The sequence below is a fragment of the Aedes albopictus genome, chromosome 2, assembly GCF_035046485.1.
Source record: "Aedes albopictus strain Foshan chromosome 2, AalbF5, whole genome shotgun sequence".
NCBI lineage: Eukaryota > Metazoa > Arthropoda > Insecta > Diptera > Culicidae > Aedes > Aedes albopictus.
In genome coordinates, this window is record NC_085137.1 from 260,846,568 (window position 1) to 260,873,627 (window position 27,060).

The 27,060-nt window shown below is 39.2% G+C and overlaps 2 protein-coding genes across 2 annotated transcripts in view; one reads left to right on the plus strand and one right to left on the minus strand.

Moving 5' to 3' along the window:
• Positions 1 to 9,753, plus strand: part of LOC109414450 (protein yellow) — a 33,397-nt gene extending 23,644 nt beyond the window's left edge. The window contains exons 2-4 of the mRNA XM_029872279.2: positions 2,375 to 2,499; positions 8,550 to 8,791; positions 8,857 to 9,753. Coding sequence (XP_029728139.2) covers positions 2,375 to 2,499; positions 8,550 to 8,791; positions 8,857 to 9,531 — 1,042 coding nt within the window. The 3' untranslated portion in view covers positions 9,532 to 9,753. The remainder of the gene's footprint in view (positions 1 to 2,374; positions 2,500 to 8,549; positions 8,792 to 8,856) is intronic.
• A 190-nt stretch (positions 9,754 to 9,943) lies between these two features.
• LOC115266300 (uncharacterized) lies at positions 9,944 to 26,414 on the minus strand. Its single transcript, XM_029872280.2, has 2 exons — positions 26,000 to 26,414; positions 9,944 to 11,898 (listed from the first exon to the last, which is right to left on the minus strand). Exons 1-2 carry the CDS (start codon positions 26,307 to 26,309, stop codon positions 10,622 to 10,624), a joined length of 1,587 nt encoding a protein of 528 aa, XP_029728140.2. The 5' UTR covers positions 26,310 to 26,414; the 3' UTR covers positions 9,944 to 10,621.
• Between the last annotated feature and the right edge of the window lie 646 nt (positions 26,415 to 27,060).

Genomic DNA, 27,060 nt, shown 5'->3' on the forward strand with positions numbered 1-27,060 from the left:
GGTGGAGACCCTGCTGCCAGCAACCTTCTGATGCAGCTGATAGGGCCTGAAGGGTAGTGATACCCTTCCTTTGCGGGCAGGTCAGTTCGGGTTGCACGTGGGCATCAGTTCTTGATGTCTGCAAAGCAGTTGGACGCGGGCGAGGTTGACCCTGCCCGCCTTCCGAGTACAAAGGGAGTGGCGAGGACCACTCGGGAAACTGGCTAAGCGCCAGCATGCTACCGTGATGGACTCTCCAAAGCGAGTCATCGATGTTCGTTGCTGCAGGCTACGCAGCTAACCTTGAGAGTGCGATGTGCACTAGCCCCTCTCTGAAGCAATGCCTTCTTGGTGGTTCCGGAGAGACGAAGGGTTTGGCGACCATAGGAATGTGTTTTAGTGGGTCGAGGATAGAGTAGTCCTGACTTTTACTTTTGTTGTAGAAAACGGCCTCAGCCCCACACTACCCTAACCTTCCTGTTAGGGTGTTTGTTGAGCAGATTTTTCCCCCTATGGTTTAGAAGGAAAAAAAATCTAGTCCTCCACTATGCCATTGCGTACGTTGCTGTCAGTTCCACTTCTTCTATCGACTCGCCATATAGCACGAGGGAAATATCATCGGAAAAGATTAGCACCTTATTCTGGAAGTAGTTCTCCAGTATCCGGCATAGGCTAACCGGGACTCCTAAGTGATGAATGGCGCACTCGATGGTGGCCCAGCTGACGCTGTTGAACGCATTCTTTACGTCCAGCGTGACGACCGCACAATAGCGGATTCCTGTTCGCTTCTTTTGCAGCGTTATCTCAGCCGTTTTGGTTACAGCCCTGATAGCAGCCACGGTCGATCGGAAGCCGTACTTGTTATCCCAGAGGCCTGAGCCATCGAGTTTTTCGGTACAGACCATCAGCTCGACAGAATGGTCCATTTCAGCAGTTTTCCGGCGGTGTTCAGAAGGCAGATAGGTCGTATGCCGACGGGTCTCCAGGTGTCTACCCGGGTTTGAGCAGCAGAACCAATGTTTAACTTTTCCACACACATCTCCGGAAATTCACCTCTGTATAGACCAGCGATGCCATATGATTTTGTGTATCAATCGTTCAAAAATCTGTATCCCATACAAAATTAGACTGAAATATCTGTATCCTATACTAATGAAACATCTTTATTCCCTTAAAAAGCAATCTTTCAAATGCTATAAAATCTGTATAATACAGATAAATCTATTATTGTAAGGGTTGTTGATATTGCTTGGCGATAGCAAGCTCTTTATCAATTTTGCAGCTGAATTTTGATGACGTTTTTTTTTTGCATATTTTTCCTGGTACCTACCGTAAAACGAAGTTACTTTGATAGTTTTTCAGCAATTTCCTTAATAGTTTTGCATGTGACAGTATTTTCCTTAGTTTTATATTTTTAAATCAAAAACTGAAGTCTCAGTTATCAATTGCAATTGAATAATCTGCAAAGTTTTTTTTTGGGTGACCTATAATTTTCCATATGAGCGAAAATCACATTTTCAATTTGGGGTAACTTTGATAGTGCCCTGAAACAAATCAAATCCTAAGAAAAATATAACAGAAGGGCATTGCATACTATTAGGCGTTTTTCAGTGTGTTGAGATTTCTGCCCCATTACAAACATTCCAATTCGTGAAAAGACTTCATTAGGAGATTCAATGCAAAATTTAGAATCTATGTACTATGATTGATCTACCTAAAATAAGTGACCAACCGTTGAAAAAATATTCAAAACATTGTTGCACAGCACATTGTTTGAAGGTGTTGGAATATAACGAAAATATCGACATTTTTTTTGTCCAAAAAACTTATATAAGCTTCGTTGTAATAGAAAAACCTCTGAAATGGACTTTCATATTTACAGTATAGACCAACCTTTGTCTTTTTCTTAATTGATTAATGGAATCATGTTTATAAGTTAAAACACACAATGTCTGCAGTACCATCAAAATTACCCCGACTTACGGTATCTTCTTCATAATTACTTTAACAAATTCATCGCTTCATGTTATCCATGGCACGTGTTTGATTGATATTGAAATCCAGATTTAGGGGATTCATCAGGCGCGCAAAACATGTCAGATTAGGCTACTTAACTACTCAAACAACGAAAAACCTGTTGCACGGCGATGATATCAAATTTGCAACTTCAAAACCAGAATTCACCTTGATTTGTACAGGGAAGCACAATGTGTCCGCACTGAATCGTATTACCTGTATGAAAGGATGGGAGCAAAGATTCATGGATTTCCCCGTTGAACAACACCTTTGTTGAATTGGTAGAGCAATTAAAACGAGATTTCTCAATAACCTGTTCCCGCTCGTTGACTAACCACCACTCTAATTAGCTTGCATTATTCTCGTTTCTCTATTCCAGATGGAAATCCGGAGTTGCGGCTTCATTGACCTTTGTCAACATATCGGACGGCGTGTCACCTTTACTGCATCCGTACCCAAGCTGGGAAGCTAATCAATTACCCCAGTCAAAGGATGATGGAAAGAGTAAGTGTATACTGGTATATCTCATTAAACAATTACAAGTGGTCGGTCGAACTTTCCCTTCTTCTGGTGTTACATCTCAACTGATACACCTGTTCTTTGGCTTAGTTAAAGCACATCCATAGTGAAACTCAGACAAACAGGCATAACACTGGCAAAATTTCCATCGACCACGCTTCTAGCGATCATTTTAAATCTTTATACTTGCGACCTTCACGATCAGAGGCGCGCGCATTGTTTATCTTCATGTTTGATGTGTCACACTAGCACCTTCTGTTGATGTTGCTGCACAACGCAGTGTCCTCTAGCGCTGCCTAGTGGTAGAATTTTGAATTGAATAGCCCATTATCAGTAAGTGCTTCACCAGCCAAAAAACTTTGCCGAAGACACCAATCAGCCACAGACAAACAGACGTAACACTTGCGAAATTTCCATCGACCACGCTTTTAACGATCATCTTAAATTTTCATAGTTGTGGCTTTCACAACCAGAGGCGCGCGCATCGTTTTTCTATGCGTTTGACGTTTCACACTAGCGCCTTCTGTTGACGATATTGCACAACACAGTGATTCGTGAAACATTTCCACCAGGTGATGGTAGTGTGAACTGGGCGATGGATTTCCATGAAAATCGTTATGCTTCATAGTTGAGGCACAGACAAACAGACGTAACACTTGCGAAATTTCCATCGACCACGCTTTTAACGATCATTTTAAATTTTCATAGTTGTAGCTTTCACAACCAGAGGCGCGCGCATCGTTTTTCTAGGCGTTTGACGTTTCACACTAGCGCCTTCTGTTGACGATATTGCACAACACAGTGATTTGTGCAACTTTTCCACCAGGTGATGGTAGTGTGAACTGGGCGATGGATTTCCATGACAATCGTTCAAGGTGTTACGTCTGTTTGTCTGTGGTTGAGGCATTTTACTTTTTTGAACTTTGGACGCGATTTTCTCGATTGTCTGTTTTTGCACATGGGACAATTATGCGTCCACCGGCAGCTTACCGATCAGACTAAAGCCTGAGTGTCCTCTGCTGTATGTAAAAGTCATCTCCATTCCATGGCATGGCTGTGCATCTCCAGTTCCACACTCTGCGAAGGGTCCGCAAATCGCCGTCCACTTGATCGACCCACCTATGTAGCTCGCTGCGCATCACGTCTTCTAGTACCGGTCGGATGGCTCTCGAGAACCATTTTAGTCGGGTTGCTATCCGACATCCTGATGACGTGACCCGCCCACCGTAGCCTCCCGATTTTTGCGATGCAGCAGCTGATGCAGTTCGTGGTTCATTCGCCTTCTCCAAGTCCCGCCATTCATTGGCACTCCGCCGTAGATGGTCCGCAAAATCTTCCGTTCGAAAGTCTTAAAGAGTCCTAACGTAAGCTCGATTTCCTGCCACAAAGCGTCTCTGAATTTCTCTGCTGGTGTCGTTGTTGGCGGCCACCAGTGAGCTCAAGTACAAGAATTCTTCAACCGCCTCGATATCATCACCGTCGATAGAAATCCGTGGTGGCGGGCGCGGTAATTCCTCCCTAGAGCCCTTTGCCATCATGTACTTTGTTTTAGACACATTAATAACTTATGTATCCGATTCGTCTGGCTTCCATTGGCGTAGCTAGGATTTTTATTTTGGGGGGAGGGGGTTTTAAAAGAGAAGGCGGGGGCTGACTGAAGATGCATTTAAGGCAGCATGGGCGCCCGATATGTGCAAATGCAAGAAGAAAAACAAGTTGCCTATCCCAAACATTTTGACCACCCCCTGTATTGAGTTGTCCAAAAAATGTCTCACGAAACCTAATGTAAGCCTATCCATATACGTGAGAACAAAAGATGTTTACAAAGTTCTTACAGATAGATTAACACGGGAAATCTGAACACAAACCACTACCACACAGGAATTTGGATTGGTCAATATGACTTGATCCGGCAAGCCCATAAACGTCAATAGGTAGACGTATTCGCCAGTGAAAAGACAACACAGATGAGCAAATACCAGGAGATGCGTTGATAATAGCAGAATAGCAGAATTCCCCCAAGAATTTCTCCACAATTTTCTCTTAGGATTCCTCCTGGAGTTCTTTAAGAAGTTTCGTCAGTTTCTGAAATTCCTCCAGCGATTCCTCGAGGGTTTCCTCCAGGTATTCCTGCAGGAATTCCTTTAGGAATTCCTCCAGGGATTTTTCTAGAAATTCTTCTAGGGATTGCTCCGGGATTTCTTCCAAAATTCCCTTTCAGAATTTTCTATAGGGTACAAATATTTTCGCAGGCTTCGGATCGCTTTGTTGTCTCCGACAAAATTATTTGACATCAGGTATCAGAAGGCCGGCTCCAGAGGCACGTTATCCTCCATTTGGGACATTTGTGCCATCGCCATACATATGAGCCTATTTCATCATTTACCTGAGGGAGAATGGGACAAGGGATGGGAATTGGGAAAGGTGATGAAATAGGAAGGGGTGCCCTAGAAGAGGGAATGAACGCCTAAGCGCAACGAGAGCTCATAGCCCATACCACAACGGGGTTAATCAGTGCCCTGAAAAGGACACTGTAAAACGCATAAGCGCAAAAAGAGCCTATACTGCCGGTGGACGCATAAATGTCCCATGTGCAAAAACAGACAATCGAGAAAATCGCGTCCAAAGTTTGAAAAATTTAAATTGTCTCAACTATAAAGTAAAGTGCTGAATCGTGTTCTAACATCAACCAATTTTCAATTTGAGCACTATTTTTTTTATTTTAGAGCGATTTTATAGTTCCATAGGATTTCCTATGAAACGTGACGCTTATGCGTCCACTTTTAAGAATGTTACAAATCGGCCATGCATTTTTTCAACAATTTTCGGAACAAACTACCTATTTTTATTTCCCCATATGATAGTTTCCTACGATACATGGTCATGGGCTGCAAAATCTCAATATTGCCAAAAATGCACATGGGACAATTATGCTTCCACCGGCAGTATAGCTCATTGGAGGTAGCTTGCGACGCCATGCGACTTTCAATATGACATAGAAAGGCACGTCATCAAAAGCATCCTCAATATTCAAGAAATCACCCAAGCAAAAACTACGTTTGAGCGAGTGCTTTCTTGAAAACGTATACAACTTTGTGTAAAAGAGTCACTGTGGACATCCCAAATTGGGAGACATGTGAGTTCACATGAACAGGCATGTTAGCCAGACGAACATCACAGATGTGATAATCGACAATGCGTTTCAAGCATTTCAGAAAGAACAAGGTAACCAGATAAATCTGGAACTTAATCCTTCTTTTTACAACGCACGCACTCTTTCGGGATGAAACTACAGAGTAATTTCACGCCATGAAAATACCCAGTAGAAAACTACAAGAGTTCAAAACATGTTTGAAAAACTCAAAGCCCTCTGGAGAAAAATAGGACAAAGCATCATTTGCTCCAGAAGATTTGAAGTAAGCAGAGCTTTTTAGTACCCACTAAATCGATTCTACAGCTACAATCCTCGGGGTAGAAGCAAAGATTCGTAGCTATACAAAAGACTGGTTTATCCGAAGATATGTAGAACTTGAACAGGTCCGAGTTCCGTTCAGGAATACCTCTTGCGGTTCGCACAGACCGCAGAGGACAAGCTTCTTTTAAAGCAGTAGCTATGGTATACCACAATGAAGGGCGTTGTGATAATAAAACCACAATGAAACTCTCTTGGAGTAGCAATAGAAGCGAGTTATCCATAAAATGTGATCGCAACCAATTAGGTTCCCTAGTTTGTTGAGCAGGGACGCCTGAATACGCAAAGTTTGCGAAAGAACACTCAAAAGTGCAAAGAAGGTCAAATGGAGATTCCTTATCTGACACATGCCAATCAGTCAACTCATGATAAATTTTGCTCATGCAGAGTTGGGTTAGGTGCAATTCTTGGTGCAATTCTATGTTAAGTTAACTATGAACTGTACTACCTAAGAATTCCATCAAACTGAAGCATCTCAAATCAATGTTTGAGCTACTTCAGATGCCAAAAATCATCGGAAATATGCTGAAAACAAGAGCTTGCTTCAAGGCATCCATAAGGAAAGGTTGAAACATACTGTTAACGAAGTAGATCCACTTGGGCTACATACGCTTTTTACGCTGAAAATTGATCTGACGTTTCCTTGCCGTAGCCACTACCCAAACTAGACAGGATTACACTCTTCACAATCACAGCACAAAAAGGAAACATCAACGACGAACCAAATCGGGGTCAATTGAAAAACGCCAATGGCGAAAACGCATTAAGCGAACCCATAGAGGTAGTAATGTAAGCTAATTAACAGCATTTGAATAACCCCGCCCTTATTTAGCCTCAAATTTGAGACTTAAGAAGGGCAACTGATTATCTCGGAGAAACGCAAGGTCCGCTGCACCATTGCTCCGGTTAGCGTAGTAAGGGCGTAATTCTGTGGAGGACGCCCTAACTCTCCACAGGCTCCGTTTGTGGTTAGGTATTTATTAGACCCCCCCTAACCATTCATTCTTTGGCACGGTAAGCATAAAGCCGCATAACACCATGAATTAGGGGTCACCTGTTTAGTGGACTCTTACCACTGGATCAGGCGATCCGTAGTGTTATTCTTAGCCAATTGAGACAACCGCTACCGACACTACACAGCTATCTAGGCTGATCGGGAAAAGAAGTTAACATTGATGGTCAACTTCCAAACGAACCCGAACAGCCGTGTTATCTACAAAAACATCAACGATGGTTCAATCGAACCACGCACAATGGTCGAAAAAAATAAAGTTCGGCCAAAACTCTTTTTATGTGTTTAATCTAAGTTATAGGTTGTCTAGATATGTTATATAGTATTTTAGTTTTTAAAAACGAGTATTTAAAAATTACGTAACTTCAATAATTTCAAAAACTGTATAAGTCAGTGAACCCCACATTTTTTGCGTTTTTTTTTTGTTAGAAATTCAATCTGAATTCAATTAAATGATTAACTTTCGATCAAATTGAATCATATTTGTTCAAAACGTGTAAAAAATGTTAGAAGATTAATTTTAATTCAGTCAAAAATGGGAAAATAACATAAAATATATGAAAAATTACTTTTTTTTAAATAGCTCTAATTTTAAAACCTGCAAATTTCTGCAAAATATTTAAACGTTTTTATGCAGTCCAAAGCATGATGTTTAAGATGTACTATTTGAAATTACGGCGACACGTGACGACACCAACCATTTTGTAACTTCAAAATTACCAAAATTTCTTGGGTACAATATATGAAAATTTAAAAAGTTTTGTGACATATTAATTATGTGCCATACGTCATTCAAACTGACCAACACCAAGCTTTCATATGCTAGATAACATAAAACATATATTCCTTTCTCAAAATATTAATATTTTACTTTTTCCGAATGGTTCATTTTTCAATTTTCTGACTTCGTTCACTTTGGCAGTGAAAATGTCATTGAAATTCAAAAGCAGGCATGTTTTTTCTGTTTTTCATACTAATTTCAAGCTCGTTGAGTGCCCTCTAAAGATCCTAGTACACAATGTCGAATATTTGTCCAAAAAGAAACCAATGCTTAAACATGTTATTTGACTAGATCGAATTTTCATCAGATGTTTGATCTTTAGTTCATTCCTTGTCAAAAAGATGACCCTGTGTACTTTAGGTGAGGCCTAAACTCAAAGTTTGACTGTAGCTTCTGGCTCAATTGAGAAAGGCAAATGTTCAGAACTAAAAAAGCACTTTTTCCCAAAATGATCCACAAATCAAAGAAAATAAGAACGTCCGATAGTTTTTTTAGTCAATCATGACAATTGGACACAGTAATTTTGTTCGCTTTTTCGTCGTTCTGGAGAAAAGTGCTTTTTTAGTTTTGGATAATATGCGATTCTCATTTGAGCCTTCTGGGTGTTCAGAGGGTAAGATAAGACTTCTAATTTTTCTAGTTTTCTATATATTTTTAATGTGAGTCACCCTATTATCCATGATTTCTTTATTATAAGATTTTTTTTTGTTTAAGTTAGATTAACTACTTTACGGAATGGAAATAATAAGACTTCTATTTTCCTAATTCAGATGATGGAGATTCGTCAAAGATGCTGAAAGACAATGGCACTATCATCTCCACCTTCCGAGTAAGAGCGGATGAATGCGATCGCCTCTGGGTCATGGATACTGGTCTTGCGGACATTCTTGGTGACGCAACTTCGTATGCAACTCCATCGCTCGCTATCTTTGACCTTTATACCGACAAGCTCATTCGAAGACACTATTTCCCCGAATCACTGCTGAAAGAAGACTCCTTTTTCGCCAATGTGGTTAGTATAGATTTTTTTTTGTACTGATCATTGCACCACGTTCTATATTGTTCGAACCATTTCAGATTATCGATGCCGAACGAGGAGATTGCGATAATGCCTACGCCTATGTGCCAGACTTGGGAGGCTATCAAGTGGTAGTCTATTCTTTCAAAGAGGATAAATCTTGGCGCGTTAAGCATAACTTCTTCCACTTTGATCCACTATCTGGAGACTACAATATTGGAGGCGTCAACTTCCAATGGACCGATGGAGTATTTGGAATGGCTGTAGGAAAACGACTCCGTGATGGATCTAGACCGGTTTACTTCCACGCCTTCTCAAGCACGAAAGAATTCATGGTATCGAATCGAATTCTGCAAAACGAAACTTATTCGCAAAGTCCGGAATCTTACTACGACTACAAGCTGATGGGTGATCGTGGACCAAACTCACAATCATCTGCTGAGTTCTACGATGCAGAAACCGGAATCATTTTCTACACGCAGGTGAACAAAGATGGAGTAGGTTGTTGGAATACGGCAAAGCCCTTAACTCCGGATACGCAAGGTCTGGTTGACTCGGACAGCGATGCACTGGTGTTTCCGAATGATCTGAAGGTCGACACAGAAGGCAATTTGTGGGTGCTTTCCGATCGCCTTCCCATGTTCATCTTTACGTCCTTGGATCCTGCAGAGTACAACTATAGAATCTTGACGGGACAGATTAGTGACATAATCAAGGGCACTCCGTGCGAGTAGTGAGCTCACATTCTAGCATTAGGGTGGCACATGCATATGTAAAAACCAAGCTCAAGCGTGTCGTGTTCAATGCTTTCCGCTTTTCAGAATTTCTAAATGATTAGTAGGAGATTTCGGATTGATTTTAGTTTTATATAAGTATGGGCCATACTGATGCAGTTTTTTTTTGCATTTCAGTTGTAATGTCATTGTACGTGTTTTGAAATATAATTTTACATTGTATTATTATTTCGTATCTTTCATGCCTTCGAAAAACTTACTCTACAACTTTGCTTCAAGGTGGCTACACAAAATAACCCAGTATTTGTCCGCATTTATTCTTCATTTCATCGATGTTTCTCTATACCATCACCCCCGTTGGTTTGGCCGCATGTTATCTGAACACTTTTTTAGTTTGACCCCCTCTAATCTACAGTATCGACCGCACAGAGCTATGAAAAATCCTGGGAAGCTGACTAGGGGCTGTCCATAAATTACGTATTGAGGTGAGGGACTCTCATGCATATTCATTAACATCACTATGGAAGGTGTAATGCGACGAGCCGGGCTCAACAGCCGGAGTATGATTTTTGCGAAATCCGGTCAATTTGCGTGCTTTGTGGACAGACGACATGGACATCTGTGCTCATTCTGCGAATGGAGTGACGTGAGAAAAGTCGGAGTCGTATATCGAAGTGAGGAATACCGTCTCGAATGAAGTGACTCGCCGTGTAAATCAAATGGAGAGTCACCTCATTCGAGTCGAGATTTCTCACCTCGATGTACGACTCCGACTTTTCTCACGTCACTCCATTCGCAGAATGAGCACAATTATCGCCAGAACATTTGGAACGATGTCAGAACTATACACCCGCCTGAAACGCGAAGCAGCAAAGCTCGGACTGTTGGTGAATGCGACTAAAAACAAAGTATATGCTGGCAGGCGGAACCGAACACGACCGGGTCCGTCTAGATAGTAACGAGTAGGTAGTTATTATTTATAATCCCCCCCATTACGAGTCAACGAGCACTACCACCAAAGAAGAAAATGAGATTTGTTCCGGCCTTATAAAAAAAAACTTATTTTTATTAGTCAAATCAGTTATACAATCTAGGAACACTTATGGGACCACATATCTCCGGCTAGTTTCATTTCCACGAATGACTCCTTGCAGTGAACGCACGTCCACTTCTTGGTGCCACAAAAACGATGCTCTTTGATGGTAAGATGCGCAAGCGGCGAGTCAAAAGTCGTGTTACACTCTTGGCAAGTGTATGTAATGGCTTTTTTGAGTTGTTCGGCAAACTTCAGGTACGGTTCCCCATCGGTGTACTCCGCCTGCTCGTTAATGTAACCCAGGATCGGACGGAAAAATTGCTCGATTTTCCCGATACTTGCCACGTCAGTGTCGATTGCGGTGCTAAACTGGAAATTCAACTCGGGATTGACGACTTCTTTCACGAACATAAACAGTTCCTCGTCACCAAGATCTTGGGCGATGTCTTCGTTTATAGTGCGATGGTATTTGTAGCGAGACAAATAACGGCAGTAGGTAATTTGAAGCTCCTTCATTTCATATTCCGACAAATCTTTTCTCGTTAGCTGTAATAGAGATATCAAGGTCGATCTTTGCCGTTGGCTCATCATAAACTCATATTTTTGGAACATGTTTATCAAAATGTCCAAATACTCCAAGGTAACATTTTGTCCAACCTTGGACGATTTCAGTCGATACGGTTTGTCAACTTTCTGGAACCATTCAAGTCCATTCGGTTTGGAATCCGAAGTTTTTGGAATGCTGCTCGTGTTTACGATGAACTTTTCGGAATTCAAGGCCACTTCTCTTGTCAGTTCCACAAAAGGTATAGTCAAGTTCACTCGGATTCCAGGCAGAAAGAACAGATCTTTGAAATCGTTGTCGTCGCTACCGCTGATGGGCGAAGTTGCCGTGATTGGCCGGAAGAAAGCTTTGAGTTGGTTTGCTTCCAACACGAAATACAACTGTTCCAGTTCTTTATGGCCGATTGGTATATCAAGACAAGCTTTTGCTTCATACTGTAGAAATGGTTGTACGGTTTTCAACATAACGGAACCTTGTAGCGTTCCCCTCAAGGGTTTCTTGTTGGTAATCTCGGTAATTTTATCCCGATGGCTTTTCAACATCTGCATCAGCTGAAACCGTGACTTTGGAAGGTCCGAGCTGAAATAGTCTGTGATTCTTTCCAGCAGGTATTCGTAAGCTTCGTTTAGCGACGTCGGCTTGATGTTCAAAGGGACTTTAATTTTCAAATCGTGCTCAATAGTCGGAAGCAAATATTTACAATGCTTTTCGATTTTTCCTGAAGCCTTCATCAAGTCAAAGAGACGGTAAATATTCCTGACATCATCTGAAATATGAAAAGAAAGAATACGCATTTTATTAATTATTACTAAATAATGTCATACCATAGAATGGAACTATAGACAGACAAGCTGTAACGGTTGTTTTCACTAATTTATAAATGTTCAATATGGATAAAGCACAGTAAAGGCTGGCAACGCAATTCAGACCTCTTGTAAGATTGACATGCAGCTCCGATCCCTACCTATTCGGAAAGCACCCGCATACTTGCCGATACGATTCTATAACATTCCCCAGAAAAGTTCAGTAAGACAAAAAAAAAAGGTGGCATCACTAGAAAGATTGATTATCGACATGGGTTCAATACTGTATTTTATAAATTTTAAGTGAAACGCTACGTAACGCAAAATATTTTACACCTCCTCCTAATTTTAGAAGGCTCTCCAGTTAGCCTAATGGTTAACCCTTTCCTTCCCATGGTAGCACAGGCGATCCAACACCTTGCACTGTTTATACACATTCTACATAAGTTAGATCGTATCCGTTTTTTCTTCACAATCACATACATAAACATGTTTCATCTGCTAGATTTTGTTCAAGAGCCCAACAATCTTTCGAAAGTCTGTATTTTTTTCCATTTGAATTTTTTTTTAAATATCCAATATACCGAAAACTAAACATCAATTTCAACAGAGAAAAATACATAACATATGTATATTAGCAAAATAAAATATCGGTTCACAGAAAAGTTAACAATAAAACACTGACTTCAAGGACCAACATGTGGTGTCGATCATCAGTGATCCACTGGGAACAAAACGACATTTTCATTTTTCTTCTTTCTTGATCTAACAAGTTCTTAGTTAGCACGTTTGTTTACATTCATGGAATTTATTAGTGTTTAGTGTGTAGTTTAGCAAAAATGTTGTTATTTTGCTAAATGTGATATATTTGTGGCCGGCAATAAGTCGAAGATGAATTTAGAAGAGTATATATTGTGTGTTCGGCCCAAACATTTTCATTTTTCATTTTGCAGCATTTGGTGGAGCAATGAGAGCGCAAGTCAGTCAAAAGCCGATGATAAGGAGGGGAAATGGCCGAATAGTCTTTGCTAACCACAGAAACGCCATGGGATAGGAAAAGAGTATTTTGGTGTGGGATAAGGGTGTTGGCACAGACAAACAGACGTCTCACTCTACTCACTTCCCATCGTTTCCCTTTTTAACGGATAATTCAAATATTCTGTAGTTCGCAAATCGCTCGCTCATGGCGCTCGCATCGTTTTTGCTCCTGTTTGACGTTTACTCACTACCGCCATCTACTCAGTGGATTTGCGTACCACAGCAAAATTAGCATTGGGCGATTATGTTTGCGTGACGATGATTTTTATCGCATTTTGTTCCAAGTGATACGTCTGTTTGTCTGTGGTGTTGGTACAGACTTGAGAATATCAATGCTACTCAGATGCAAAATAATTTTAAGGCTCAATAGTGAATCGTATACCTTCCAAAACCAAAAAAAAACAATAGGGTAGGACGGGGCAAGATGGCCACCCGGGGCAAGATGAGCACCCCTCCGTTTTACTACTTTTATGATGAATTTTGTCCAAACAACATCATAATCCGTTAGAATAAAGTTCATCCTGTTTGTAAACCTGAAATAAGGTACTTCATAATGAACGAATTGAAAAGTATCGTCAAATTAGACAATAGCATGGATTTTTAGCATTTTCCTTTAAGAAATCATCAAAATAAAATAAGGTTTTTACGTTAGAATCAAATTTTTACCATAATTCTTATTATCAGCCAACATTACTAGCATACTACGAAGCATTTTAAGTTATATTCGAAAAAGGTTTTTAACAACAAACATTAAAATTTATTCAATTTTAGGTATTTATCTATATTGGGGCAAGATGAGCACTCCTGATGGGAGTATAAAAATATATTGAAATTATTGTAATCCACACAATAGTGCCAAACATAGGTTTCCGTATCCTCTGTAACTATTTAGTTGCGTGAATTTTTAAAAATAGCATAGCATAGCATAGCATAGCATAGCCGACCGTACACATCCTGGGGTGGCTGTCGATAGAGACGTTTAATGCGCCAGAAAAGTTGCCTGGGATTTGACAAACCTTTCATTTAACGAACTCTCGACACCTGGCCAGGTCCTTACGATCAGCGGGGATTGGGAGGAAATGTTGATTAGATATCTACTCAGAACATGTCCAAGAACTTGGGCCACTTCATAGATATCTGGAGTTGGAAGTTGGGTGGGGTTTGATGGGATGCTTTCCTTGGCAAAAAAGCATATGATAAGTTATTATAAATAAATATTCAATTATGTAATATGTATGATTTACCTTATTACCGCTGAAAAAGTAAATATTAGTAACGAATGTAGAGGTTTTTTTATTGATGATTGTATTTTTGAATAAACTTGAGTAATCTTGGAATAAATTTGCATTCATTGGAGATTTGTTTACACAAGAATTTTTGATGATGATGATGATTAAAGTGTACCCACCATCAGCGCAAAGATTACCTATGACTGCAGAATCATTCCGGGAGGGAATAATCTACCTGATGGTTTGTTGTAGCAGGGAGAGTTAAAATCGCTGAATCCCTTCGGAAATCAACAAAAGTTGCTATCTCATGACAAAAGTCTGGCTACTCCACGAACTTAAGTCCGGTCATCAGTTCATTCAACACCCTTAGGCTATCCCCCGTGTGTGTGTAACCCCGCAGTATAATGTATTTAGTGTAGATAGTTTGAAATATTCATTAAAAAGATGAAAAAAAAACGTGTATATTGAAACGGGCTCACCAAGTTTAGTCTCCTGTCGTCTACCGAAAAAAAACAGTCACTACAGATCAACTGCTTCACTTGAAGAGCATCAGCCGGACTCGTTCACACATCCGACATGTCGTTTTTTCTTCGCACACATGATACAGCATCCCGGGAGGAGAAATAAGTCACTATAAATACTGATATCATCACTGCCGGAGTACGCGAATAGGAATCTACGCGGAAGGACACTTGCTTTTCACACACTGAATCAAGGTAAATATAATGGAAGGTACTGGCATATACGCAGTCAGTAGATGCGGGGAGAGGTTTATGGCGGGGGTGTTGGAGGCGACTGCTGGCAAGTTTGTTTACACTGTACTCTATCGGTTTCTGTGGGGTTACTAGGGTTGCTAGGAGTTGTTGTTTACCCCCACACAAGTGAAAATTTTTGACGCAGTGGAAGAGCAGCTGCTACACGATCGTTCGTAGAACTGTTATGCTTTTCCCCGAAAAAAACGAGAAGCACATTTCCTCCTACTTGTTAACTCCTAAGGACCACACAGGCCGTAAATGGAACGTACAGAACACTCAAATAGGGCGGGTGACCCGCCAGAAAAGGTAGTACCCACCGTATAGGAAGTAATTGAACGTGGTTTTCAAAGATGCACCGTTCTTTACGCGGATGGGTCGAAGGGGGAAAATTCAGTCGGTGCCGGTCCTATCGGAGATGGTATTTATCACCAAGCGCGAAGCGCTACCACCTAGATGCAGCATCTTCTCGGCGGAAGCGCATACTTCTAATCTAGCAGTAAACATTCTCCGGCTCCGGCAGCTTAGTTTTGCAATTAAAATTTTACCCGGTGGTCTCATATATTCCAAATCTTTCCTTCCAAACTGTTGGCAATTCCATCAGGATTTCAGAAGAATTTCTCAGGGGACGTGAAATATTGCTCTATCTAGAGGAAGTCGTTGGTATGATTATCTTAAATTCTAGAATTTGTGACACCCGCTCGTTGATTGAAATCACGATATTAGCTCGCTTGTATATACAACATGAAGTGACAACTTTTAGGTCATGGCGTGCTATTATTGATAAACTCCCAATTCAAAACAAGCTTGCCAGCTGTCATTTAAAATTCCAATATGGCGGATTGTGTGATCTAGCATATTGGATTACCTTCCTTTTACTTACCTTGCACTGAATATTTGCCAGCGGAATCAAGGGCATTAATCCGTGTTCAAAACGCGAGAAAAAAGACAAGCGATTTATGATCTACGGGAATATTCTCAGTATATTCAAATTTCCACGCAGTACCACTCACTGCTAATCCACTGATTGCGTGAAGAAAATTTCTACTTCATCTATTGTAACAGGGCCATTATTTTCACCCTCAAAAGAACACACCCATGCAATTCTGTCCACGGGAGGATTGCGTTCAACGAATCACTTCCTTTCTACCAGTTTCCGGTGCAACGACCACGACACTATCACCACGGAACACGGCGGAACTCGATGACGATAAAGACGACGGCGGTAGGGATTTGGAATCCGATTGTTACAAAAAAAAACAAAATACTGTCTGCGATCACAAAAGGAAATTATTATAATGTCTCAAATAAATAATTAAAAAAAACCACCGGCCGAATTAAAAAAAAACAAAAAACCACGAGAAAAATTCTGACAGGAAAAAAAATTCGACCGGCTGCTGGCAGAGCACACTACGATCCAATCAGTTGCGTGAATTTTTAACAAATAAGCCACTTAATAATCGTTCGTCGTTTTTCGGGTCATTTCGTATAAAGTATGATAAAACCGCATTTTTTTTAATAATCTAAAAAGAAACTGATAATTTTGGAACGTGATACCATAGTTATAAACAAGATTTGCTATATCAATCACTGTATGGGTAGTTTATAGATAAAATATTGGGTTTTTAATGAAGTGCTCTTCTTGCCTGTGGAGCGGACCTGGTGTGATGGTTAGAGCACTTGACTATCACGCCGAGGACCTGGGATCGAATCCTACTCCCGACAAACTCGCAAAATGTGAGTTCTTCCTTCGGAAGGGAAGTAAAGCGTGGGTCCCGAGATGAACTAGCCTAGGGCTAAAAATCTCGTTAATACAGATAAAAAAAAACTCTTCTTGCCCCGTAGGGGTACTCGTCTTGCCCCGCAGCATGTTCGAACTGACCATAAAACATCTTTTTTGTTTAGTCAAATAAATCATCCTTATTGTGAATTTTGAACCCTGCCATAATTATAGGTGGTAGAAAACATGATATAGAAAAGAACTACACGGAGAAATCAAACTACCTAATTTTTGGGTCGATTTTACTCAAAGCTGAGTATATCGAATAAACTAGTTACCCAAAATTAGGTTGTTTTCCCTCTTTCCCTCACCGATGTTGTCAAAAACAAACAGAGATGCATCAACCCAACGGGGGTCCTTGTGCCCAATAAGCCAATTTTGGGTAAATGCAGGTTTACTCAAATTTGGGTTGAATGAGGGGGGGTCTTGGGTTGAATTTACCTACTCTTAAGTAAATGTTTTTGCTGGAGGTGAAGGCAATTTACCTAGTGTGAGTTTAATCGATTTACTCAAATTTGGCTTATTGGGCCGAACTATGGGATTGCGTCAAAAGAACTCAATTTTGGGTAGTTTGGCGGTTCCGTGTACTGAGAGGTACCTTGAAAAATTGTGTTCACTTTCAATAAACTAAACGTGATCCTTAGGGTGCTCACGCCAGTCACCCCGCAAAAATGTCCCTTCAGTGCTGGAAAAATACTATTCCCAATTAAGCCTTTAATCGAATAGTCCGCGTGGTCTTGTAGTACCCCTACTAGGTAAGAACCAGTCATTGCCATACATATTAAATGCTAGACATGACCCCACACACTTAATTTGGAATACCGTGTTCGGTAATTTTTTGACGAAAATAGAACAGCTGAATACAACTATACTGCATTGTTTACCTTTTGCACCCGGTTTTGACAGTTGGTGTACTGAGCCTCAGTGAAATCGATTACCGAGGCTCAGAGCCGTAGCGTGGGGTTGGCCAGGTTGGCCCCCGCCAAGGGCGCCAGCCTCAGAGGGGCGCCAAATTGCCAAAGGCTGGAAGGAATGGTATGGTGTTTTTAACAAGATTCAAAATAATGCACTGTATCTCAGAAACACACATATTTTCACACCCCACAGTTATCATGTTTTTGCTGTTGTAGCATTTTTCTATATACAGATTTGTTCAGACTTTCTTTTGAATGTTTACAATAGTTTTTCCTGGGAATTCATACCCCTTTTAAGATATTATTCTATATTTTTCCCAATTTAATCTTAAAAAATAAGAAATAAAAATCGGAAGCTTTGTGTAAATTTTCAAAAAAATCACAATTTCTGTAGAAGTTTTATTAAATCCATCAGCATTCTCACTATGTCTCAAGTTATCTTCCAAATATATTTTCAACCAAATCAACCATTTCAAAAATCTTGAGCATTGCATTTTAAAACTTGATCTCATCAATGAATATGGTTCCTGTAAAAATCTAGCTGTATGGCTACAAGTTGTTTGTCTTAGTTATGTTTTTAAAATAATTTATTGGCTATTCCAAGCCTTCTTTCCATAGTCCGTGCCCCCCGAATCAACATAAGTTGATGAAAGTTAAGGTTGATAAGATAGATTTTGTTATTAGAGCAACTAATTCCAAAAACAGCCCCTACCAATCTCAATTGCTTTTGCAATAAACTACTACAGATCTACTTATGAAATATTTCGATTTAATATCTTGAAAATTTCATAAAGCACCTGTGGTACGCACAAAACTGAACTTTTCACGGAAATATAAGAATGGATCATGTGAGGCTTCTTAGAGGACTCCAGGATAGTTATAAACTTTAGGAAGTATGCTGTTAAAAAAAGCTATTGAAGTTGTGCTGAAAAGTGATATAAAAAACTGAATGAATTTCTAATAAAACATGTGAAACAGTTTGGTAGAAATAAACAGATGAATGTCTAAATATCTCAAAAAATATAACGTTGAAAATACAAAAAATTTAATGCAATGCTTTCAAAACAGTTTTTAATGGAAATTCGAAACAAATATGAAATTCTCGAGAAAAATATATTTTTTCTCAAAAAATGTCACCAATATATCAAAACAAAACAACTTTTGAAGACATTTTATAAAAATGAAAACAATAGACATTACTATGGGGCGCAAATCAGGATGCTTGCCAAGGGCGCCGTGGAACCACGCTACGGCTCTGCCGAGGCTACCGAAATAGTTCCGCTGTTCTATTTTTGTCAAAAAAGTGCTGAACAGGCAATTCAGGATTGAGTGTGCATGGATAGCATTTGCATATGTAAAAGCTTCGCAGATGTGACTTTCCTATTAGGCAATTCTCTCATCTCATGTTTGTCTTCAAAACCATGTCAAGCTTAGAAAATTGAAGTTTATAAACAATACACTACAATGTTTGAATTCCCACAGAATGAGATAATTTAGTCGCACTACAACACCATAGGAGATGATATCACATTGGCTGATTGCATTACACATGCGAGAAATCGCCCTTTTCCCCCGGGGACGCGCCCTGTTGGATTTTGAAAGCCTCGGATTACAAACCTTCAATGACATTCCCACATACTAACCCACATTGCCCATCCAGGGGTCTGACTGGTCCTAATAGGGGACAACATATTTTGGACACAGCAACGAGCCAAAATAAAAAAAATAGAAATAAAATTATATAGCACTCTGTGACATGGCATGATACATGTTTTGGGATATGATTCAAAATTGGCTTGATATTTTTGTGGAGTATTATTATTGTTAGCTTTATTAGGGAGATTTTCAGCCCGAGGCTTTTGTGGATAAATTTTTTGTGGTCGTTGTTTGTTCTCATGTTTGGTTTGGTATTTGAACGGAATGATATCTGTCACGATATAAAAAAAAAACAAATATCAAGTATCAAATAATTATCACGGTTTATACATTAAAGCGGCTCGAAGAGCATTATGCTCGTTAAAATCGGCCCTTTTAGATTATCCTATATTTTGTGGTAACATATTCCTGCCATTTTTTATATAGTTATTCATAACTAAAATTCGGTTGGGAGTATATTTTTTTTACGTAGGTAATAAAAATCGATTCTACATTTCTATGATCGGTAGTGTAGCATGGCCCTGAATTTGGTTTATGTTACAAATGTTTTCTATCATACTGCAGAAAACCAAAATTCGACTAATTATCAGCATACGAAACATAATATGTTTCGAGAAACTTTATAACAATTGATGTAGGACAAAGTAAATGTTTTGCTGTTTCGGATTATGTTTTCGGTGTTACTTGGGATACTAATAACTATATCAGATGACTTGAATATCTGATTTCTATAAAACTGTTTGCCGTTGCTTATTGATTCAGCTATTCCAATCATTACTGCAATGCACATCGGCCATATCGATCAACGATCAACGATCAATTCTGACTATACATGTCAATGGTTGCTCCTCCGTGATTGATCTGAACTGGTACCAGTTGCACTGTGATCCAACTGAATAAGGGGCTGGGACATTCCACTTATTCTCAAAGTGCAATTTTAGCAGCTCATGCATATTTGATCAATAACGGCGCCGGCCAAGTCCTTATAGTCAGCTCGGAAGGGAAAGGAATGTTAGAGTGTACTGGTTGTTGCTACTAGAGACCGAGAGCACTCTGCGTCCCACAACCCGCACGGACTGGGGTATTGTTTAGACGGAAAGGATGGGAGATCTGGGAGTCACCGTTGGGTCGGTGATGCGATCCATGGATAGGGTTATTTATAGTGTTCGTGATAGATTGTGTGGTGAATAAGGTGAATAAGGTCAAGCGGCACAGCACGCTTTGGTTGCATAACTTATAGGCGTTATATATACACTGTGCTGTGAGTGGAAGTTGGAAGGGAGGGAAACGACTTTTTTCAATTCGTTTCTGGTTCTAGCGATGGCTATGAACATATGAATATACATGAGTTGTATATGTAGAGAAGAGAGAGTGAGAGAAAGTGGATAGAAAGATAATAGAGGTAATAAACTATAGAGGAAGAATGTCGCTGGCGTCGCTGCCGCAACATCTTTTGCTGGTGGAGATAGGCTGGGATATAAGTGTCAAAGCGAAAAAGTATGCGATTTGACAGATAGATACCCGACATGTTTCCGAACAAGAACAAAGGGAACAGCAGCGACATTCGTCCTCTATAGTTTCTTAACTCTATTAGAAAGATACAAAGTAGGATGAAAAGGACGGGCCAGGGATTGAACCCATGACCTTCTGCATACGAATCAGAAGCGGTAGCCACTAGACCACCAAGCCCGTCATTGCAATGCACATCGGCCATATGCCGAAAATCAAAGCTTCCTGGAAGATAGTAAGTAAATACTTGCGCATGAAGTTAGTTGTTCATTCGAGTGCACCTCTAGAACTTCTATGGAACAACGATTCTTCGACATGAAGAGATGATTATGAGATTCTTCTTCTTCCTGCCACTACAAATTCTTATTCAAAAAGTTCTCAAAATTACAGCTAACTTTTTTTTGCATAGCTCTACCACAAGTTAACGAAATCGTTCCAATTTTTGTAGACGAGTAACTGACCAGATAATGAGTCGAACCCATACAGCTTTGCTTGGGTTCCTAACTCGTGCGCAAAAAAAGACCCACCGCGAACTTTTACCCCGTGCGAACTTTTGCCCCGCATTACTCTACAAAATGCGACGAGGGGTGATTCGAAAAATCGCTCCCATACAAACTTCAAATTGGCTTCTTTAGCGGGTTTGAGATAATTACGTATTCTGAATCTGCATGCCCAACCAGTGTGTGGATTTTTATCGCGAACCACTGAATGGTCCATGCTCAGCAAGTGATACATTCGCGAATGTAACATTTCATGAACCAATATGATCGGGAACGCTCCCCGAAATGCTGTTCATTCTCTTGCCCGGTTCGATACGAGAGCGCAATCAAGAGAGAAGATGCTCGATGACGCTAATGAAAGCGATGCATTCGGTAAGAATATTTTATTGCCATAATTCTTTTTTATTGTGACTACACAACCTGCAACGTCATGAATACAGTTAAATTAAATAGTATTTCACGTTTTTAAAGCGAAAACGCATTAAATACTGATGAAAATAACAATTATTCACAGTTGCCCCAAGCCAATGATGAGCGATCATCGGTAAGTGTTACACTTAGCGATGCCCGCTCATCGCCGCAGCTTGTTTATATCGGAGTATCCTCTTTGTGTTCCTTCGTGAACCATGCGACTCGACGAGAGAACATACACCGCTTGGTAATTGAAACAGAACCAACAGAAGGGAAGAAAAACTGTCGAGGCTCAGAAACAGGTGCTTTTTCATATAAAATCAAAAACTTAGTACATTTTTTCAAAATATAAAAACTCAATTGATTTTTAGGTTCCCGAGCACCAACATTCATGAAAATTTGGATTTTCAGATTTGCAGATTCGGTATATAAAATTATCTCACCATATCGCTAAATAAGCCTTTAGCATATTAGGGGCTGTTCATAAACCACGTAGACCAAAATTTGGACATCTCAGACTCCCCCTCCCCCTCGTAGACTTTTCTTCATATACAAATTTTGAAATTTGTATGGAGCGTAGACTTTAGCCGGAAAGAATTTATATACACTAAAATTAAACACTAAAATTAACTTGAATTTTAAAACGATGTTGAAGTTTTGAATAATTTGATGTTTTATTAGAAAAATAATCTAGTTGTTATGATTTTCTTCCGTGTGAAATGAAAATGAGTTTAGCCAAAAGTTTTCCATAGCTCATTATATAAGTCATAAATGCACAAAATGCCATTGCATTCGGTTCATTGAATTCGGAGATATAGCAGCTGTCGGCCAAATTTACCTTTTTCTAGACTCTTTATAAGTCCTTGCAAAATAGCCCGATATTGACCAGTGATACACACAGTGTTGATGAACTTACAGTAAAAGCTTGAGAATAATTGATGCATATTTCAAAAAGTTGAGCATTTTTTGGGAAGTAAAAATTTTACCTGTCCCGATCATTTTGTCTATCCCCTGTATCTAAAGTTTGTTATCTCCTGCACGCTGGAATAATTTTCGAAAAGTTGCTCATGCTACAGAAGTCTAAAACGTTGACTTTTGAGTTTATATCTCACTATACTAAATTAAAATAACTAAATTAATAGGCGAAAGCTTTACACTGCTATTTCAGTGATGATATTGCGATGAATTTACAAGTATAGTCAAATTGTGCTTGTTTTTATGAAAATAGCATAAATATATTATATAAAGCCAATTTCGGCCAAAATTTGCCACAATAGGGATATAATCAAGTTTTGGAAAAGATAATTATGGGTTAAAATGAGATATAACGCAGCCTTGCTTTTTGACAAAACAATAATCATTAAAACTGGTACAGCGATAATTTTAGCAATTTCAAGGATTAAGATAAAATGACTTTATCCAATCTAAATCTTATACCGTGAGATCGCCATTCACCGCTCATTTAACGGCATTTTCGTAAAGTTTAGGACATTAAAAAATAGAACTTGAGACACATTTGCAATTATTACAAAAGTTCTTGATAAGTATTATGTGAGCTTTCAATTTATACATTTACTTTGGAAATCTGAATTACATATGGGAAATAAATTCAATTTGATTGTCTATCCATTTTCCTTCAATAATTATAGTTTGGATATTTCCTTGGGATTCTAGAGAAAAAATATGGAACTGAAAATTTTACACAATTGTATTTACAATTTTGAACCAGAATGACGATGATTTTTTTGAAAATGTGTTGGTGCGCCGCGACATTTTAGGAAATGTTTCAAATGGCGCCGCGAAAGCGAAAAGTTTGGGAGCCTCTGATTTGGCTAGTCCCAGGTCCCGTTCATTTGTTCTCTGTGCAATTTCGATTCCTCCGGTCAATCGCGGAGTAGCAACTACGAATAGTGCGGTTATCTATGCTCACGCTCATGCTTATGACAGTGAATCATGTTTGAATAAATACCCTTAACTGGTCACATAACAAAATTATTAACATAATCAAATAAATAATGTTTGAGTGAAGAATTAGCTTCTTCTTCTTCTTCTTCTTGGCGTAACGTCCCAACTGGGACCAAGCCTGCTACTCAGCTTAGTGTTCTATGAGCACTTCCACAGTTTTTAACTGAGAGCTTCCTCTGCTAATGACCATTTTGCATGTGTATATCGTGTGGCAGGCACGAAGATACTCTATGCCCAAGGAAGTCAAGGAAATTTCCATTACGAAAAGATCCTGGACCGACCGGGAATCGAACCCGTCACCCTCAGCATGGTCATGCTGAATACCCACGCCTTTACAGCAGTGGCTATAGGGGCCACTATTAGAATTAGCATTTAAGTTAAAATACACATTAATAAAAACAAAAAAATAATAAATAATGGACTCGAAAATGCCACTGATCTACCCTATCAATAAATAATACGTTCAAACACTGGCGTAGCCACGGGGGGTTTAGGGTTAACCCCCCCTTCCCTGAGCCAAAATTTGTGGAACAAATTTTTAGTATAAAGCGCTTTGCGACGAAAAATTTTTTCGGCTGCGCCGCTATTTTCAAACTACGAATTCAATTTCCCATTACCTACTGTTTACAAAATGTAAGTGTCAAATCAAAAAAGGTATCATTGACCGTTGAAAACCCCTCCCAGAGACAATTTCTGGCTACGCCACTGCGTTCAAAATATAGTTTTTGACAGCATTTAAAAAAAATCTATAATATTATTGTATCTTGTCGGGTGTATCACCAACAATGATTGATATCTCTTCGGATTTTTTATGAATATTCTAAGAAATACGAGCAGATTTGTGGAGGACAGCTAGTGTTGACATCAAGAATAAAGATACCTCCTAATTAAAAAACGATTTCCTGTCCAAGTAAAAATGTATTGATCATTATAAATACGCCATATGACATTTACTAAACATGAGTGAAAATTTATGGTGAAATTTAAAAAAAAAAGTATGCTAAATAGTCATATGACCCTCAGTAATCTTCCGCTTCATCCTACACAGTGTTCAATAAGTTCGGATACACAATCAAATTCAATTTATTTCCCATCTGTAATTCAGATTTCCAAAGTAAATGTATTTATTGAAAGCTCACCTAACACTGATCAAATACAGTACATGTTTTGAAATACATTGTCCTTTATCCTTTTGTAATAATTGCAGATGTGTCACAAATTCCTTTAGGCCGACACGTAAGTCTTTCATTGGCATTTTGCCTAGTTTTTATTGAATAATGGTGTTTAGTTGAATTAAATCAGGTTATTGTCCTCAGCATTAGTTATAGGAACTATGGCTATACGAAATAATCTTTAAGATTCAGATTGGGTTAAGTGCGGAGTCATTATATCATGATCCATAAAATTTCCAAAATTGTCCCTGTACCCGTTTAAATGAATTTTGTTGTTTGAAAAAGCAAGGCTGTGTCATATCTCAGTTCAACCCATAATTATCTTTTCCAAAACTTGATTATAACCTAATTGTAGCAAATTTCAACTTAAATTTGCTTTATATAATACATTTATGCCATTTTCATAGAAACAAGCATTAATTTACTATACTTGCAAATATATCATCATATCATCACTTAAATAGCAGTGTAAAGCTCTTGTCTATTAATTTAGTTATTAGTATTTAGTACAGTGAGATGTAAACTCAAAATTCAACGGTTTATACTGCTGAAGCATGGGCAACTTTTCAAGAATTATTCTTGCGTACCGGAGCTAAAAAACTTTAGATACATCTAAGGCTTATAAAAAATAGTGGAAAAAGACGTTATTCAAAACCATAAGCTGTATTTGATCAGTGTTATATGGCCTTTCAATAAATACATTTAGTTTGAAAATCTAGATTACAGATATGAAATTATTTCAAGTTATATGATGTATCCGAACTTATTGAACACCGTGTATTCGACAACAAGCAATTACGGCACCGGATAATTTCCGTTCTATTTATTGTCAAGCTTGCTTACTTTTAACATAAATAAAATAGAAAACAGAACAAAGAGTGCTTCAATCCGATTTGTTTAGAGTAGAATGAAACCATCACTTAAGAAAAATCAATTTTACGATACCCTGTTGGCAGTAATACCTTATTTCAGGTCCAGGAAAGGCACATATCCTTGACCTGAAATATGGTATTACTGCCAACGGGGTATCGTAGTGTTAATAAATAAATTACAAAATACAAAAAATCACTTATGCTTAATAATGGAACGAATACCCTACAACAGCCTTCAATCAATTGAAAAAGCTTGTGCCACTTACGCATCAAAGGAATGTCCTTATGGGGTAACACGTCGCTTTTCAGCTTCAACCGGATGCCGCTCGACTTGTCCGAAGGTGCGTCGCCGTCGAAGTCGCCAGGGATCTCGAAGTGTCGCGTACAGCAGTAGACTCTGCCCCTCTGGACGGCAACGCCCATGGCATCGCACCAATCGACGCGTCGTTCCGGATTTTGCGGAACTTTCAGAAAGAACAGATATGGACACGATTTGGAGTCGGCACCGCACCCTTCTACCACACAAGTTTTCAGGGCATTTTTATCGTTCTTGTCCTGATTTTTCGCGGAACTCATTTTTATTTGAACAACAAAATCGCGATTTGTAAACGAAACAAGCGCCAAGCTAAACAATCAACAATCAATTTTTTGTCTCCCGGGCCGGTGTTTCGGTTTGACAACAGTCGCCGACAAACGAAAATGTCGTATTTTGGTAAACAATGTGAACGATCAAAATAATCGATAAGATGCACACTAAATACAAAATACGTAAACACGAATGAGTAATAACACAAGGTGGAGTATCCAATCATCTCTAATAATTCGACACTGATTCTTCTATTAGGGCCTAACTGGCATTTCCGATTTTTCTTCATCGATCCTCTCTTTGTGCTATTACGGAAAGTGTATTTAGTTTTCCAAAGATTTTTAGGTTGAAAGAACGAAGACCACGGCTACATCTTGCTCTAGAAACCTAGAAACAAAAAAATAATGATTTTGATTGTTTTGGTCAAGTTAGCAAAAGAAAGAGTCGACGAAGAGAAACCGATCGACTTGATCGCACCTGACTCAGTCCCCTTAAAAACCTTAAATAAAATCATTGTCGAATTTCCCTAAAATTGCAGCTGTTTGCTTGATTCACATGTTTCACTACTCACCGCACAAACCAATGTGTCGCTTATTGCTATTATAGATTGAAAAAAATGCGTACACGTTAAGAAAATGTTATTCTAAAATGAGTAAGATTCACACAAAACTGAGCTAAACTGGAACAGCTCAAAAAATGAGTAAATTGCATTTCCAGCGATAGCGCTGGACCAAGTGCAAA